The 17,785-nt window shown below is 46.0% G+C and overlaps 3 protein-coding genes across 4 annotated transcripts in view; 2 read left to right on the top strand and 1 right to left on the bottom strand.

Annotated features, from left to right (window-relative positions):
* PHF20 (PHD finger protein 20) overlaps positions 1 to 15,317 on the top strand; it is a 146,612-nt gene extending 131,295 nt beyond the window's left edge. Inside the window, exons 16-18 of the mRNA XM_080813576.1 lie at positions 5,331 to 5,736; positions 7,503 to 7,686; positions 12,751 to 15,317. Coding sequence (XP_080669702.1) covers positions 5,331 to 5,736; positions 7,503 to 7,686; positions 12,751 to 12,893 — 733 coding nt within the window. The 3' untranslated portion in view covers positions 12,894 to 15,317. The remainder of the gene's footprint in view (positions 1 to 5,330; positions 5,737 to 7,502; positions 7,687 to 12,750) is intronic.
* A 1,031-nt stretch (positions 15,318 to 16,348) lies between these two features.
* Positions 16,349 to 17,685, bottom strand: SCAND1 (SCAN domain containing 1). The gene is made up of 2 exons (XM_080812975.1): positions 17,630 to 17,685; positions 16,349 to 17,209 (listed from the first exon to the last, which is right to left on the bottom strand). Exon 2 carries the CDS (start codon positions 17,136 to 17,138, stop codon positions 16,605 to 16,607), a length of 534 nt encoding a protein of 177 aa, XP_080669101.1. The 5' UTR covers positions 17,139 to 17,209; positions 17,630 to 17,685; the 3' UTR covers positions 16,349 to 16,604.
* CNBD2 (cyclic nucleotide binding domain containing 2) overlaps positions 17,283 to 17,785 on the top strand; it is a 56,009-nt gene continuing 55,506 nt past the window's right edge. The window contains exon 1 of one of the 2 annotated variants that reach the window (XM_080812972.1): positions 17,283 to 17,650. In XM_080812972.1, the coding sequence (XP_080669098.1) occupies positions 17,360 to 17,650 (291 nt within the window). In that variant the 5' untranslated portion in view covers positions 17,283 to 17,359. The remainder of the gene's footprint in view (positions 17,651 to 17,785) is intronic. The other variant, XM_080812973.1, reaches the window with a different exon arrangement.

Genomic DNA, 17,785 nt, shown 5'->3' with positions numbered 1-17,785 from the left:
TCATGATCCCAGCGTCCTGGGATGGAGTCCCACATCAAGGCTTCTTGCTCAGCGGGGAGCCTGCTTCTCCCTCTGCCTCTGCCTGCCACTCTGTTTGCCTGCGCGCTCTCTCTCTCTGTGACAAGTAAATAAATAAAATCTTAAAAAAAAAACAAAACACAAAATTGCAACTCTGTATGTGTTAAACAACTTCTCTCCACTTTGCCTCCTCCCCACCCCTGGCGACCACCATTCTACTTCGTGTTTCTGTGAATCTGAGTACTCTAGATACCTCATATAAATGGGATTCCACAGTATTTGTCTTTTTTGTGACTAGCTCATTTCACTTAGCATGGTGTCTTCAAAAATTCATCTATATTATAGTCTGCATCAGAATTTTCTTCCTTTTTAAAGGCTGAATAATATTCCATTGGGTAATGTTGGATTTTGTTTATCCATTCATCCTTAACACCCTTGACTGGTAAACAAAGTAAAATTGAAAGCTGCTGGGAGAGATAATATTGGCAGGCCTGCTGTCCAGCATAGTGGTTGCTCAGTAAGTCTTTCTCTTCATGGTTTGCAAAGTTTTAAGTATTCTGGAACTGGACTTTTGGCTCTTAGGGACTTGAAATTTGAGGAGTAAAATTGAGTGTGAATTCCGGCTTCTGTGGTTACATTCTGTGTGTCAAGATGACCCAAGTTCCTGTAAGCTCTGAGAAAGACATGTAGCTCTTATCGGGGTCCCTTGTCTTTCATAATGTACCCCCACTTTACCAAATAGTGATCTGGGACCTTGCATGAGGCAGCTGCTCTGCCATGATTTCCATGGGTAGAGTCAGGTCTAGAATTCCAGGCCTGGGTCCTGTCAAGTACTTGGCCTAACCTTTCTAACTTCCTCTCAGTGGTTTCATGCATTTTCTTCTGATATCAGCACAGTCTTTGTCAGAGACAGCTTCTCTTATGTAAACATTTCTCAGGTTCTCCCATGGACTTGCTCATAGGGGACCATCTTAGTTAAGACATCAACAATGACAGACTCGTGCCATAAATGAGTTAGGCATGACAGGCTCCTCAACAAGATTTCCTTTGTGCAAGTTAGTCCTGGAGGACCCTCAGCCTCAGACAGAGTGTCAGAGCCCTGGGATGGAAGAACGGGGATCTGCTTGCCTCCTCATTCTGGTGCAGAAGCGTGCTGGCTTCAAGAACTGGCACAACAAGGAGTGGTTGAGCAAGGACACATTCAGACATGGTTTATATTGGTTTGGGTAAAAGCTGAGGTGCTATAACAAAGCCCCAAAAAACAAAGGCTGAAACAAAGTGGAATCTTCTTTGCCACATAATGAATGGTCCATGGGTAGTCAGGGCTCCAGGCCAGGTAGGTAGCCTTTTTCCAGGATGCCATCTGTGGACCTGGGGACTTGGGTTCCTTCTCTCTTACTGCTCTGGCATTCCATTGGGGCATTCTCATCTGCATGATCAAAACCACCTCACCAGTACCTCAACTGTTCTAGCCCCCAGGTCAGGGGAAAGAGGGGAGAGCGGGCAGCTTTTTTCATGGATGCACCTAACTGCAGGGAAGGCTAGCCATATGATCTGTTTGAAACCAGGAGGGAGGATCGAGGTGGGTATAAGAGAAGAGAAAAACAGTTGCTGTGGAAAGTTAGCTGTCACTGTGACACTATCTGTTGAGATGAACCAAATCAAGTGACAGCCTTGGGTAAGATATCAGAGATAAGCTGGGGGCACCTGGGTGGCTCAGTCAGTTAAGTGTCTGACTCCTGATTTTGGCTCAGGTCATGATCTCAGGATTGTGAGATTGAGCGCCTCGTTGGGCTCTGTGCTCAGTGATGAGTCTGCTTGAGATTCTCTCTCTCTCTGCCCTCTCCCCCTACACTCACATGTGCTCTTTCTCTCTCTAAAATAAATCTTTTAAAGAAAATTATGGCAGGGCACCTGGGTGGCTCAGTTGTTAGGCATCTGCCTTCAGCTCAGGTCATGATCCCAGGGTCCTGGGATCGAGCCCCGCATCTGGCTCCCTGCTCCTCGGGAGGCCTGCTTCTCCCTCTCCCACTACCCTGCTTGTATTCGCTCTCTCGCCGTGTCTCTCTCTGTCAAATAAATAAGTAAAATCTTAAAAAAAAAAAATGGTAGAGATAGGCTTTTCCCTCACATTTTATAAAATCAGAAAACTTTACCCCATACATACCAAATTAATTTCTTCTTAATGAGATGACAGAAATTGAGGCAGGTAGAGGGTGGTCCGTGTGAGGGCCTGGAAAAATGTCAGTGAGGCTTAAGATTGTAAACTGTGCTGTATTTCTTTTCATTCGAGGATTCAACCAGTTGGTGTTTCTTCTTACTGAAATGCCAGTGCTCCTGGCCCTATCCCATATTCTGGAACCTTGTCCCTTCTGAATCCCCATTTAGATCCTTCGTCTTTATGGCAGTGACTTTGTACTGGAATTAATCTGACTTCTGTCCGTTCAGAAGAGGGCATAGGGAGATCTTGTTCATCATTATATGTGGAGAAAAGATTCTGGGCAGTGGCGGGGGTGGGGGATGGCGGTGGTCCCAGTATGTCTGTGTTCACATGGGTAGTCTCTGCTATCACAAACTCTGGGTCCTGTTCTCAGAAATACTGTTCCTGAGTGGCCTGGTGGGTTTATTTTCTAAAGCAAACAATAAAACTGGAAATAACTTTAGAGTGTCTATTGTCATTTAAAAAGTAACATGCATGTCTGTACATTCCTTCTTCATGATTGGCAGGGTATACAAAGAAAGTCCAGGGCATTATTTTGTATGGAAGAGTAGCTGGGGCTTGAGGTCTTACCTGGAAGGGCAAAAATTCTAGGAAGGGGGAAGCAAAGACTTGTGATTTTCGTGCAAGAGAATGTCCATACTATGGGTTATATGCTCCAGTTAACAAATTTCAGACTACACAATAAACCTGAAAATTAACAATGACTCTCATTTCTTCTGATGCAGTTGCGATTTCAGAGGTGTGTCTGGAATCTTGGTTTCCTGGTACAGGCTGTGATACCCTGCTGGCAATAGTCCAGGGACCTAGGCAGCCTTGATACTCACCGTTTCCTGTCCTTCTCCAGTGGATGAGGGGTGTTGGTGATTGGGGGAGAGGGAGAGCTGAGGATGCTTGTAGCTCCTTGGGAGCAGAATTTTAGATTCTGTAGGATCACTCCATGCTTTCATATATATGGCCTATTCCATTTGTGCAGGAAGGCTTCAGTCAAGTGTGTGTGGAGAGGTATCCATAGATGGATACCTGTGAGTTAAGCTGTGCTTTCCTGCTGATCTGGTTTCAGTGCTTTTCAGCTGGGGGCTGGGAAGGTACGGTTGACTATATGGTGGGGCGATTCTTCTTTAGCCCAATCATGTGTGATTATTCCAAGCATTATAGGATGTTAGGCATCCTTGGATTCGGTGAGCTAAATGCCAGTAGTACCTGTCAGTCGTTGTGGCAGTTAGAAAGGTCACTACACATTTCTGCCCATCTCTGAACCAAATGTGAGTAGCACCTGTCTGTTTATTTCCAAATGCTCTCTAGAGGGCAGTGCCCTCCCAGCTAGGAACTCTGGTAACTAACTGATGAGCCTCACTCGAGAAACCCACTGGTTTTTTTTTTCCTTCCCTCCCCCCCTTTTTCCTTCTTTTCATTTAATGATCAAAGATAATAGTGGAAGTTCTGGGTAGTAAAGAAGAGTTAAAAGGTGAAGTTTATCTAGAGTAGTGGTTTTTAAACTTAATAAAATGTATATTCCACAGTAAGAAATAAAAAAAGTTTTATGTTACTCACATATATAAAACTGAAATTAAAATTTCACAGAATACCTACTATTACTTAGAATGGTACATTATGATATTTTTCTGTTCCGTTTTCCTTTTTCTACAAGCGATTATGCTGTTCACTTCGGCAGCACATAGACTAACATTGGAATGATACAGAGAAGGTTAGCATGGCTCTTGCACAAGGATGACACGCAGATTTGTGGAGCATTACAATTGATTATGATCCAGTAGATTAATTTAATAATCCTCTGTTGGGTCAAAACTCAAACAGTGGGGTGCCTGGGTGGCTCAGTGGGTTAAAGCCTCTGCCTTTGGCTCAGGTCATGATCTCAGGGTCCTGGGATCGAGCCCTGCATCGGGCTCTCTGCTCAGCAGGGAACCTGCTTCCCCCTCTCTCTCTGCCTGCCTCTCTGCCCACTTGTGATCTCTGTCTGTCAAATAAATAAATAAAATCTTAAAAAAAAAAAACTCAGTGAATGATTGTGGGAGACTAAAGTGCTAACAGAGTTTTATGTGCACATAAAGGCAGAGCTTTCAACAGGTTCTAAAGGAAAGGAGTTTGTAGCTCAGAAAAGGATTAGAATCCCTGTTCTTTAATAACAAAGTTTTCTCCTTGGAATGGTGAGAGTAAAAAATTTTAGAAGAATTTTTTTTTAAATGTAAAGATTTTATTTATTTGACAGAGAGAGATCACAAGTAAGCAGAAAGAGAGAGAGAGAGAGGGAAGCAGGCTCCCTGCTGAGCAGAGAGCCAGATGCGTCCCAGGACCCTGAGATCATGACCTGAGCCAAAGGCAGCAGCTTAACCCACTGAGCCACCCAGGCACCCCTAGAAGAATTTTTAAAAACTTATTAATGGCTTATACGTAGATGACTTTGATTCCTGCCCCCTCAACCCATTGTCGTTGCATTTTAAAAAAGATTTTATTCATTAGAGAGAGAGAGAACGAGTGGGGAGGGTGTTGCAGGGACAAGCACATTTGACACTGGACTTGATCCCAGGACCCTGGAATCATGACCTGAGCTAAAATCAGACACTTAACCGACTGAGCCATCCAGGTGCCCCATCATTGCGTTTTTGTAACTGAAAGCTATTGCATGCCAGGATTATTATGCCTGCTTATTAGGTTATTTTTAGCAACTCACTTTGCTGCCAACAAAGTTCTTTATTTGAATTAATTCACTTAATCTTTATCAAACTTATTGGCTAATGGCAGACAGATGGTTAGCCCGGGTTTGCAGAGGAGGAAATGGAAATGAGTCTGGCTCAGTGACTCGTTATAGCTGTACTGCTAATCATGGCTGAACTGAAATGGAGTCAGGTCTTTGACTCCAAATCAAGTCTCACTCACCATGAGTGTTCACAGTGGGAGCTTGTCTACAGATGGTCTCCTCAGAGACCATGGATTTATGTTCCCTTTCGCTTGGTAAATGGTGGCTTGTGGCCAGATGGGGAGCTCCTCTTCCTGTTGGGAGAGCAGGAATTGAGACAGCCCTGCACTGGTCACAGTTCCTCCAAAGCTCTTTCTGTGTTTGCCCTCCCAACAGAAGCAGGGAGCATCCTGATCTGCAGCTGTGGTGTCAGCCTTGGAAACAGCACTCAGGGGAGGGGAGATCGCATTCAAAACACATCCATGTCACTGAAGCCAAGAGCAAAGAGGAAGTCCCTAGCTATAGAACTTTGAACGGGGCGGTAGATAAGCCCTTGCCCCTGGCCCTCCCCCGGTCTGTGGAGGAGTCCTATATCACCAGCGAGCACTGCTATCAGAAGCCCCGCGCCTATTACCCTGCTGTGGAGCAGAAGCTGGTGGTGGAGACCCGGGGCTCTGCCCTTGACGAAGCGGTCAACCCCCTCCGTGAGAACGGTGATGATTCTCTCTCTCCACGTCTGGGCTGGCCTCTAGACCAAGACAGGAGTAGAGGGGACAGTGACTCCAAATCTAGCTCCCTAAAGGTATGTGGCTCACTTGTACTTGTTCTTCATTTAGTGTTTGAGTGCTTAAGCTCCCCGGTAGGGTTCACTTATTATAGACACTTATTATAGAGTTGTACTTACTGTATTATAGAGTTGTTACTGTACTTAATGTATTGTAGAGTTGTACTTACTGTAAAATTGTATTTATATGTGCTCATCATAGGTGTTTTTTGGTGGGTTAAAATGGGTGCAACATCAGGAAAGCCCGATTAAACCAGAGATCATGGTTATAGGAAATGCCGACAAAATTGCAGTCACTGATGGTGGGGGTGGAGAGGTGGGAAGAAGCGAGGAGAAAAGTGTTGATTGGTACTTGGTAAATGGAAGTTAGGTAGGAAAATGAGTTTTCTTTAACAGGTTTATGTTGTAATTGCACCTAGCTGCTAATTCTTAGCATGAGCAAAGAATGAGTCAGGTGTTTTGTTAGCCATAAAGTTTTCAGTACAATTCTATGATAGATTTCCTTTGACTTTTAGCTTTGTAGCCCTGACTTAAGAACAGTCCATTTTGTCAGAATATTTGCTGGTTCCATCAACGTTCCCAAGAACAACTCTCATTTTTTTTTATTCAAATCATGCTCTTCTAGAGCCTCTTTGTGTCATTTCCCTGCCAGTGTTGTCATCTTCAGCTGTTCACTGGGGTCATTCTGTGCTGTCCTCAGTTGATCTGAGAAGCTTTGTGTAACTGGAGAGTTTCTCCACCCTTGTCCTCCTTCCTCTCAAACTTTACCCTGTGGTTGGCATCACCAGCATTAGATATGTTACTGCATACTGCCAAGTGGGACATCCTAGATTATAAGCCCCTCATGGGTAGGCATTGTTCCCTTGCCAGTGTCTAAACAGTGTGGTCAAGGTTGGTGAGGTTGGTCTTGGAGATAGACCTGGTTTCAAGTCTGGGCTTAGCCGCTTACCGTGTGATGCTGATCAGGTCATTTCACCTGCTTAGATATGTCCCTTCACCTCTCTGTGGGAGGGGCCAGTGCCCATGCCCTCTAGTTTTTGTGCAGCATTTCTGTGAAAAGCTATCAGCACAGAGCTTTGCACAGTCAGCTCTAATAAATATTAGCTTGACTCTGTTTCATTTCAAATGAATGAAGGAAGGAAGGAAGGGTTGAGATCACCAACTGTAGAAAAGGGTTGTGATCCTACAAACGAGGCAGATTTCGTAGAGGCATTTGCCATGTATTAAAAAATCAGAAAATACTGGCCCTAAACAAGTTAGCTAGGGTTGAAAATATCTTTCATTCATGGCAAGTTGACCATAGGCCAACACTGTATTTTATAAACCTTACCCTATTTCATCCCCATGAACCTATAAGGTAGGTTTTACTACTTCCATCAGAGGCTCAGAGAGGAAAAATAACTAATCCAGTCTCATACATTCAGCAAGACAAGGAGCTTGGACTTTTGTCTGACTCCTGCTAAGTAATATACTAAGCCCTGTCTGCGCCCACCCTGCTCTGTTCTGATTTTAGGGCTCTAGAAGCCATTCCATGAGGCCCATTTCAGGCCTGGGACATTGGGCCCGTCACTGGGAAGCAGCAGTGCCGCCTGTGCTGCCCTGAGGTGTTTGTGGTTGCTACACCAGGCATGCTTCTGCCTGTGTCCAAGACAGGAAGAGAGGGAGATAGAGGTTTGGAATAGTCAAACTGCACCTGAATTTTCAGATGGTTGCAAACACTGGCTGGTTGGAGAAGAGGCTGGGACTGTCTCCACTCAGTAACTTTACTGCCATTGCATTCCTAGGTGAGGGAATATGTCTCCAAAAAGGTCCTACCCGAAGAAGCCCCCACTCGGAAGCTGCTGGACAGAGGGGGAGAGGGGCTGCTGAGCTCCCAGCACCAGTGGCAGTTCAACCTGCTGACTCATGTGGAATCTCTTCAGGACGAAGTCACACACAGGATGGACTCCATTGAGAAGGAACTGGATGGTAGGGCTCCTTCTCTGGCTCTCCACAGAGAGCTGTATTCTTGCCTCCTTTCTTTTCAGTCTCATCCACCCCCATCCTCTCTTTAGATGGGCAAGCTTTACTTTTTGCATTTGTCAGGCCTTCTAAGGTCTGTGTGAAGTCAGGAGTCCTCCCTCACTTACCTAGTGCCTTGTGCAAAGCAGAGTGCAAAAGTTTAACTAGACTCTGCCTACCTGAGCAACTTTGCTAACCAAGTTCTGTGGGGAATTTCAACTTTGACTTAATAGGGCTTTTTGGATGTCTTTGAGGATGAATCTGAAGAAAGCCTTTTGTAAAATCTAAACCGCTGAAGCCTTCTCTTCTTTATCAGCAGAGATTTAAGAACTTGACTGAATCATTTGGGTAACCCTGGGTGTTTCTCCCAGGTGTTAGTGGTAACAGGTGGGCCTGATAAACATGCTCAAGTTCAGTCTCTCTTTGATCCCTGGGAAGTTGCCAGTTTGATTTTTGAAGACAGAATTCCTTCTTGATTTTTCACTTATTTCTTAATTTTTTGTTTCCATTCTTAAAGTGGAGCCAAATTGAAAAGTAAATATTCCATTTGAGGAGTCTGAGTATAGTCAGGCTACCATTACTGTAATTGGAGATGTAAAGCTACTTGCATGAAATAACTCAGAAAGATGCCATATGTTACACAAGCTAGAGTCATGAGGTGTGGCCAGGGCACATGTATGGCCGAGGCCCTGCCAAAGGCGGATGTGTGGCAAGGGAAGTGATAACAGAAAGGCTTCCTGAAACCCTGGGTCTGAAGCCAAACCCTGAGAAAAGTGAGGTTCTCTGAGGAAGAGGTTGTTACTCAGTATGTGATAAAAGGACTGGCTTGACTGGAGGAAGGGGTTGTTCTGTTGGAGAAAAGTGAGAGAAGGACCTCCATGCCCTCATGCTTCTGTCCTGCCCTTCAGGCACACCTGAGGAACTGAGAACAGGAGACTAAATCAGGGTTCGTTCTGAGGACACTTCTGGAAGGGGGAGTGTTTCTCTCTTATTCCTAAAAGGTTTCCTTGGGCTCCTTAGAATGGTAACTGATTCCATTGTTTGAAAACCCTGATATTCCCTAGCTGAAAAGAGGACTGAATGACAGACCGGAAATGATGGACTTTGAGAGAATGGCAGTAGGAGTGAGTGGCTTTGGGTCTCTGAGAGTAGGCTTAGCACTGTGGAAACAGGGAGAATATTCTGTTGTTGCCAAAGGATCCTGCCCTTAGGGGGGGACATCAGTGTTTCCCTACTTCTTACTGACTTGCCACTCTCATTCAGTCTCGTGGCCAGTGTGGTGAGGAGGATAAGTCTAGGCTCCTTTCTCTGCCTGGACTTCTTGGGCCTCTTATGTGTCCTGCTGACCTGGGGTCACATACTCTGTTCGTGTTCTAATACCCCAGGCCCTAAAGTGTGAAAATGAATTACGAATCTCAAAGATTTTATTCAGATAAACAGACTTTTCCACTGTATTTAATTAAGATTTATCAGAATCCCATTTTATGTCAACTGTTGTAGGGAGTTAACTCTTGAGTTCATCCAAATACCATTAAGATAAACTGAACTTCGGGGCGCCTGGGTGGCTCAGTGGGTTAAAGCCTCTGCCTTCGGCTCAGGTCATGATCCCAGGGTCCTGGGATCGAGCCCCGCATCGGGCTCTCTGCTCAGCAGGGAGCCTGCTTCCTCCTCTCTCTCTGCCTGCTTCTCTGCCTATTTGTGATCTCTGTCTGTCAAATAAATAAATAAAATCTTTTAAAAAAAAAAAAAAAGATAAACTGAACTTTTTTTTTTTTAAAGATTTTATTTATTTATTTATTTGACAGAGTGAGAGAGAGGTCACATATAGGTAGAGAGGCAGGCAGAGAGAGAGGGGGAAGTAGGCTCCCTGCTAAGCAGAGCACCCGATGTGGGGCTCGATCCCAGGACCCTGAGATCTTGACGTGAGCCGAAGGCAGAGGCTTAACCCACTGAGCCACCCCAGCGCCCCTAAACTGAACTTTTATAAGAATTTGGATATAGTATTCCTTTTAAGAAATAGCCTAGTAAACGATTCTATTGACTAATTTATATTTTAAGTTATTTTAATATTAACCATAATTTAATAATTTATATAGTTGAATAAACAGTTGTCAAACTAAAAGAAAAAGATTTTTTAAAAGAAATTTTTTAAAGATTTTGTCAGAGAGCTCAGAAACGGGGAGCAGCAGGCAGTGGGAGAAGCAGACTCCTCATTGAGCAGGGAGCCCAATGAGGGGCTCAATCCCAGGACCCCAGGATCATGACCTGAGCCAAAGGCAGACGCTCAACAAACCTAGATGTCCAAGACAAAAGATTTTTTTTTTTTAAAGATTTTATTTATTTTATTTGACAGCGATCACAAGTAGGCAGAGGCAGGCAGAGAGAGAGGAAGGGAAGCAGGCTCCCCGCTGAGCAGAGAGCCTGGCCGAGCAGAGAGCCCGACACGGGGCTCCATTCCAGGACCCTGGGTTCACAGCCCGAGCCGAAGGCAGAGGCTTTAACCCACTGAGCCACTCAGGCACCCCGAGACAAAAGATTTTTAATGACTATGAAAATACTGAATCTTTTACTTACTTTTTTTTTTTACTTACCCTTTTTATTTATTTATTTATTTATTTATTTATTTATTTATTTGAGAGAGAGATAGTGAGAGAGAGTGAGAGGGGAGAAGGTCAGAGGGAGGAACAGACACCCCGTGGAGCTGTGAGCTCAGTGCGGGACTCGATCCGGGATCTCCAGATCATGACCTGAGATGAAGGCAGTCGCTCAACCAACTGAGCCACCCAGGCGCCCCCCCCTTTTTTTTTTTTTAGATTTTATTTATTTATTTGACAGACAGAGATCACAAATAGGCAGAGAGAGAGAGGGGAAGCAGGCTCCCTGCCGAGCAGAGAGCCCAACGCGGGGCTTGATCCCAGGATCCTGAGATCATGACCTGAGCCAAAGGCAGAGGCCTAACCCACTGAGCCACCCAAGCGCCCCAGTCCCACATTTTGTCACTGCCTCTGTTGAGTGCCTACTATGTTTCAGGCACAGTTGAGTGTTAGGGATATAATGGTAATAACCAAGGCAGAGCTGGCTTCTGCCATTATGGAATTTGATCTTGGGGTAGAAACAGGTATTAATTGAATTATCCCATTATATATAATTATGAACCATGGTAAGTGCTCCAAAGGAGGAAAGCATGTGATCACATAGCATCCTTAATTTAACATACCAACTAGATTCAGGGTGTAGAGTTGGGGAAGGCTTCCCTGGAAAGTAACTTACAGGAAGAAAGGATTTTAAAAGGTGGGAAGGAAGGTTGAGGGCTGGATCTGAGGAGGGAAAGGGATTATGTGTGAGGCTTTAAGCTTTTTGAGAAACAGGCACTGGGTGGGTCTTCGTCTTTTTGCACCTTCAGCTCAAGGGTCCAGAAGGTACCTAGTACAGGTTGGTTTATGAACTAGAAAAGTTATAGGCAGGGTGGGGTGAGCACAGGCCTTCCTGGAGGGGCTGGCTCTTGTCAAAAGATGCAGTGTTCCAAAATGGCCTCTCCCCAAATGCCAGAGCTTCAGGGAGTGGCTTGAGGAAGAAAAAACATCGTCTATAGAGAAATCCCTGCTCTCAGCGATAAGACAGTTTTGTAGATATTGAACCAATATAATCAAGGATGTTAGTACCTGGACATCTTATCATTAAATACTTAGAAAATAAAGTCAGAGAATTTAGTGCTACTGATGATAGGAATATGAAGCAAATCAGAGTATATAGTGACAAAAACAGACCTTTTCAAGTCCTTTAGATTCTCATTTTTTTTTTTAAGATTTTTTTTTTTGGGGGGGCGGTTCAGAGAGAGAGAGAGAGACAGAGCACACAAGCAGGCAGAGTGGCAGGCAGAGGTGGAGAGAGAAGCAGGCTCCCTACTGAGGAAGGAGCCTGATTCGGGTCTCGATCCCAGGACCCTGGGATCATGACCTGAGCCGAAGGCAGCAGCTTAACCGACTGAGCCACCTAGGCATCCCTAGATTCTCATTTTTCTTAATAGGAGGCCAAAGCACCAGGACCTTTGATTTCCAGCAAGGGAAAACCTTATAAAGACTGGGGAGTGGGCACCTGGGTGGCTCAATTGGTTTAAGCATCTGCTTTTGGCTTGGGTCATGATCCCAGAATCCTGGGATTGAGTCCTTTGTTGGGCTTCAAGCCTGAGGTGTCCCTCTTCAAAGCGTTCTAGACCATAGAGCTGCACTAATGCAGTAGTTAGTAGCTGTATGTGGCTTTTTTTTTTTCCCTTAAGATTTTACTTATTGGGGCGCCTGGGTGGCTCAGTGGGTTAAGGCCTCTGCTTTCGGCTCAGGTCATGATCCCAGGGTCATGGGATCGAGCCCTGCATCAGGATCTGTGCTCAGCAGGGAGCCTGCTTCCTCCTCTCTCTCTGCCTGCTTCTCTGCCTACTTGTGATCTCTCTCTGTCAAATAAATAAATAAAAACTTAAAAAAAATTTAAAAATAAACATATTTAAAAAAAAAAGATTTTACTTATTTATTTGAGAGAGAGAGTACACATAAGCAGGGGGAGCTGCAGGCACAGGCTGCCTACTGAGCAGGGAACTCGACGTGTGACCTGACCCCAGGACCCCAGGATCATGACCTGAGCCGAAGGCAGATACTTAACCCACTGAGCCACCCAAGTGCCCCAATGTGTGGCTCTTTAAAGAATTAAAATTGAATAAAGTTTGAATTCAGTAGCTTAGTCATACCAGCTACATTTTAAGTGCCCAATAGCTACATGTGGCTAGTGGCTACTGTGTAGACAACACAGACATAGACCATTTCCACTGCAGAAAGTTCTGTTGGACTGTGCTCCTTGAAAGCATTTGAGCTTTGTCCTACGGGTAATGCTTCGTAGAGAGGGTGATGAGTCAGTGCCAGCTGTGTCCCTCCCTCCTCGCCCCTTGTGGGGATAGATGGGGAGAAGATGCTGAAATTCTTGCTGCTGTTCTCACAGATGAAGTGTTAGGAGCTCACTGGGTTGTCTCTCTTCTGTCTGCAGTGTTGGAGAGCTGGCTGGACTACACTGGGGAATTGGAGCCCCCGGAGCCACTGGCAAGGCTTCCGCAGCTCAAGCATTGTATCAAGCAGCTGCTGATGGACCTGGGCAAGGTGCAGCAGATTGCACTCTGCTGCTCAACATGAAACTGGGCACCCAGAACTAGTGGGGGCACAATCCTGGGGCACCTGCAGGAGGAGCTTTGCATATTTAAATAAATAAACCTAGCATGCCGAATGCACGTGACACCGACTGACTTCAGGGATCTGGGCAGGGGGTGTGATGGACATTGGACAAAGGGGCCATTTTGGCTGCTGGAGGGCAGGGCACTCTGATCTTGAAGCCTACCAAGAAGGTAACAAATAGACTCTTGGGATTCCTTTCTTCTGTGCACATCGTTGAATGGAGAGTGAGTCTTTTTGCACAAACTTCACTTGAAATTGTGCCACCGATAAATGGAATGAGAGCCAAAAAAGTTTAGTCGGAAACAGTTGTAAATTCAACTTGCAGCTTATTTAATTGACTTTTTTTTGTCAGGGTGGGGCACATGCCAAGCCTTCTTGTTTCTGCCTGGCATGGATTTAGGCAGCAGGCATCATTTTCATTTTTCCAGCTTCGTGAGAATGTTGTGACTTCACATTCGGTGGAGGTTGGGAAGGAGCGGAGGCCTTGGCTACCCTGCCTTCTCCTTAGGACTCTTCACTTTTCTCACCACCCGTCTTGCATGACTTCATGGTACCGGGGACAAGTTTTGTATGCTTTTACCCCAGAGTTGGCTGGGTTGTGTTTTTTGTAGCAGAGCCCATACAGCCTGTGGAGGAACTAGAATCTCACTGTAATAAGAATCTAGGGGGAATTCCAAACGGAAGCAGGCAGGGTCTGGAACCCAAAGGACAGCGTTTTCTACCCACTTCTTAATATTGACAGCTTCCCGGTTCTATTTAACGTCCAAAAAAATGTTTCCCCAAATTTTGAACTCTTTCACTGTAAAGATTTGTTACAAAGAATGTGGTTTGGAGAATTACCTTATTTTATATTGTTGTAAACAAACTTCAGATTCTACATGTGCCGCTTTTCTCCTTCCAGAGGTGTTATGTTCAGTAGTTGGCATTTTCAGAATTGTTTTAAAATACTTTAACACTTTAGATTTCCTGTTTGTATTATTTTGTGAGGTCAAGGTGATTATGCTGCTTAAGGTCCAGGTACCATTTGTACCTTTTAAGATAACATTTGTTACTCTTGCAGGTTACGGTTCCATGTGTAATTGCTATATTGTTTTGTTTTACTTTGCTAGACAAAGTTAAAGAAAATGTTCCATGCTTTGAGGAGTGACCCGTTTCACCTTTTAGTTTTCTTATCACTAAAGGCAAAAATCAAAGCACAGTTGTCCATTAACACTCACAAGTTAATTATGGGTTTATGAATCTGTAATGTTATATGCTGCAAATATTTACTATGTAAACGTGAAGTAGCCAATATCTCTATAGCAATGACAGTATCTCCAGCGACCTTTGGAATGATTAGGCCTTGAAGGCACACAGGTCATTGTGGTCTTGAAAGCCTCTGTACCAAAATCTGTTTCAGGGAATGCTCTGTCCAGTGATTTCTTCACCATTTGATATAAAATGAATTTAGGACCAGCTGACCTGCTGTACCTTATCCATCAGAGGGAGGCCATGTGGCTTTGACTTCTGTAGTAAAGCTGACACAGTTCCCCTCCACGAGGCTCTTTCCCATTGCTAACGTTGGCATTTCTGGTGTGGGAAGAAACGTCCAAGGAGTATGCATGGCATCTACGTTTTGCGCAATTTATCAGACGGTCACTTTAATAAGATTGTGGTTGTCTGAAAAGGGATGAAACAGGATGATTTTCTGTAGCCACAACTGTGAGGAATGATGACTGTTGTATTATTAGATTACTGATTTTTCTTTTCTCAGATACATTTGAGCATCACATCTGGGGAAGCTACAACTTTAAGGGAGTCGATGTCATGTCTTTCTCAAAGGTGGAAGCAGAAACTGAATTACCCTAATCCTGCCAAGTGGCCATTATTGGGTTTGTTGTTTATAAAGGAATTAATCCCATTTTACTCATTGTGACTTTTGTCCTTAGGGAAGCAGGGATGACTCCCAAGTTCTGATAACCTCATTGTGCTTCTCTAATTTAAAGCCATGTTGAGGGGCTCCATCCCCAATTCCTGGGTCAGACCGAATTAACCGCAAGTTGGAGCACTGGAAACTGTTATTTGTAAAGATTACTGTTACCTTATAGAAATGTGTACACTACCTAAGTTTTCTTTTGAGGAAAATTATCCACCTATAAAAAATTGCCTTGACAAAAACAGTTCTGGTTTGACTAATCATTTTGTTTCTTTAAATGATGAGTGTTATGCAAGGTGGACCCTTGATGAGCCAACATTGCACTGTGGATACATATCTATGTTTACGCGCTATTAGAACAGAAGGCGCTGTATATAGAAATGTTGCTTTGAAGCAATATTTGCAAAACATGCAAACTTCTGTATCTGTATTTGGAAAAAATAAAACAGGTTTTTGTTGCTATGTTTCAATCATGTTATTATAAAGTTCTGTACCCTATTTTTAATGTACACTACATGACTTTCTATAAGCATCTTTTAGAGTAAGACTTTTTACATTGTAAACAGATTTATCTTCTGTAGGAAAGGAGATGCAAGCTCAAGATCCTAAATCCCAAGAATGTATGCAAAATAATTTTGAATTCACCTAAGTTTCTTTAATATGAGAAGGCAAAATGTACCTCCCCCCACCGCTCCTCTAACCCAGTCTGGCTCCTGCTTTGTGGTGTGAGCTGCAGGCTTATTAGATTTCAGTTGTTGAGAGCAGTGAGGTAGGTCTGGCCTTCCTCATATTAAGAGATGGCACCCATTGCAGTTAGGACCCTTCTGAGACCAATCCAAATTGCCCAGGGACCCCAATTAGTTCCTGGGTGGGCAGAAGACTTAGGGAAAAGTAGGCTTTATGATTTCATAACAGAGCCTCCCTATTACTTGCCAAATTCCTTCTCTTTCTAAACAATTACACTTATTTAAAAAACAGTATTAAAGTGAGTGGCTCCAGCAATGTAATCCATTAGTTCACTCCAGTTCTCCTTAAATTCTAGGGGCCTAAAATACGACAAGAAAAGGGAGTTTGGAGGCTTAAACCAGAGCTCACAAGGAGCTCTCCCTAAGGACCTGCACTAAAACACTTCATAAAATAGCCCGCTGGTGTGGGTCTTTTGGGAAGCCTGTGCCCAAAGGGCAGATTGGTGTAACAAGTTAGTGGCCCAGTTAGTACAGAGATAGCCAGTTAAGTAAGCACTTAATATAGACTCCGCTATTTGCCTGCCACAACCACTACCCACTGCCTTTTTAAGTAGAAAAGCAAATTCATATGCTAGTGAGAGGTAGGAGCGAATACGGAATCCAAGCTGCTAAAACTCTCTTTATGGAGACTGCAACTAAACAAAGGAATACCCAGTGGGGCCGTGTGGAGCGAGCAGGATAAAAATATCCCAGATGTGGAGGCCTAGGCCTAGCCAACGCGTTAATGATCCCACAAAAAAACAGAAAATGCCAAGTGAACGGGAAACAAAGGCTTTATTCTCTGGGGGTCCCAACCTGGTTTCGCCATCAGCCAAAAAGGAGGTTGGAAGGAGATAAGCTCGGGAAAATAAACCTACTAAAGGACGAACGAAAGGGACACGTCAGACGACTGGAGCTGCCCAAAACTCGTTTTTCATCAGCACGGAATGGAGAGCCAGGCTCAGGCCGCCAGACCCGATCGCGGCCCCAGTCCAGAGAACGCCCACGCCTGGCCGCCCCCAGCTCCATCGCTCAGCCGGTGATGCGCACATCGGTGCGGCGGCGAAGCCGCCGGGCCCGCGCCGCCTCAGGCAGGATGGCGAGCAGCTGCTCCTGCACCAGCATCTCCACGATCTGCTCCTTCGTACGGATGTCGGGTCGAAGCCACTGGCGAGAGAGCTCCCGCAGCTGCCGGAACGCCTCCCGCGGGCCTGCGGCGTCCTGGTAACGGAACTGCCGGAAACGCTGGCGGAACGTCTCCGGGCCGGGTCGGGAGCCACCAGGGTGTGGAGGGGAGCGCGGAGCAGCTTCGGTGAGCGGCGGAGAGCCCAGGCCTGTGGGCGGCAGCTCCAAGGCCACGGAGGCCGCCGCAGGAGGCGTAGGAATCGCTTCGGGGACCGCGGTGTTAGGGATGGAGGGCTCAGGGGCAGGCGGTGGGGCCTCAGGGGTCGACGAGGAGCCCGCAGAGTTACGCTCCTGTCCTGAGCTCAGGTCGGCTCCTTCTTCCTTCTCTGGCGACAGCGCGAGGTCCCCAGCAACCACCAAGCTCGGCTCAGACGCTGCCATGACTCCAACCTCTGGACGTCACTCTTTGTCCCGCAACCGTGGGCTCAGCACTGCGTCTGCGCGAGGAGGGGCTGAAAGAGGGAGGGGTTTGACGCGTTAAGGGCCGAGCTCGCGCGGCCTCCCGGTAGGCGGATGGGGGCGGGCCGACAGCGGGCCAAACTCAACCTCACTCGTAAAGTGCCTGAGGGGGCCGGAAGCGGAAGTCCGCCCTAGCTTCTGCGATGAGCTCGGCGCCAGAGCGCCCGGAAGCCAAGTCCCGGCTCCCGGAAGCGGCGCCCGCTCACGTTAGCGAGTCCCGTCAGGAGGCGGCTGCGAATGAGGGGCAGGGGTGGACCTCTTTAAGTGTGCGCTGGTCTACTGTTCGCGATGTCGCCTCCCAGCACCAGTTCGAGGACTCGGAGTCAGAGTCAAAATCGGCGTCTGAAGAGGAGGGGGAGGAAGAGGAGCCTGAAGAGCTGGAGGAGGAGGAGCCCAGAGGAGTCTTTACTCACTGTGAGCTTTCCGGCCCGCAGGTGATCTGCACCTCCAGCTGGGTGTGCGCCTCCCCTGACTGGGATGAGGGCGAGCGAAGGTTTCTCTGGGGCTGGCGCCCGGCCCGTGGTGGGAGGGGGGACGGCGGGACGGAGGTCGGCACTGGGGGAGGCCCT

This window comes from Martes martes, assembly GCF_963455335.1.
Source record: "Martes martes genome assembly, chromosome: 9".
In the NCBI taxonomy this organism is placed as follows: Eukaryota; Metazoa; Chordata; class Mammalia; order Carnivora; family Mustelidae; genus Martes; species Martes martes.
Note: the sequence above shows the minus strand (reverse complement) of the source record. Positions and strands in the feature narration are given on the sequence as shown.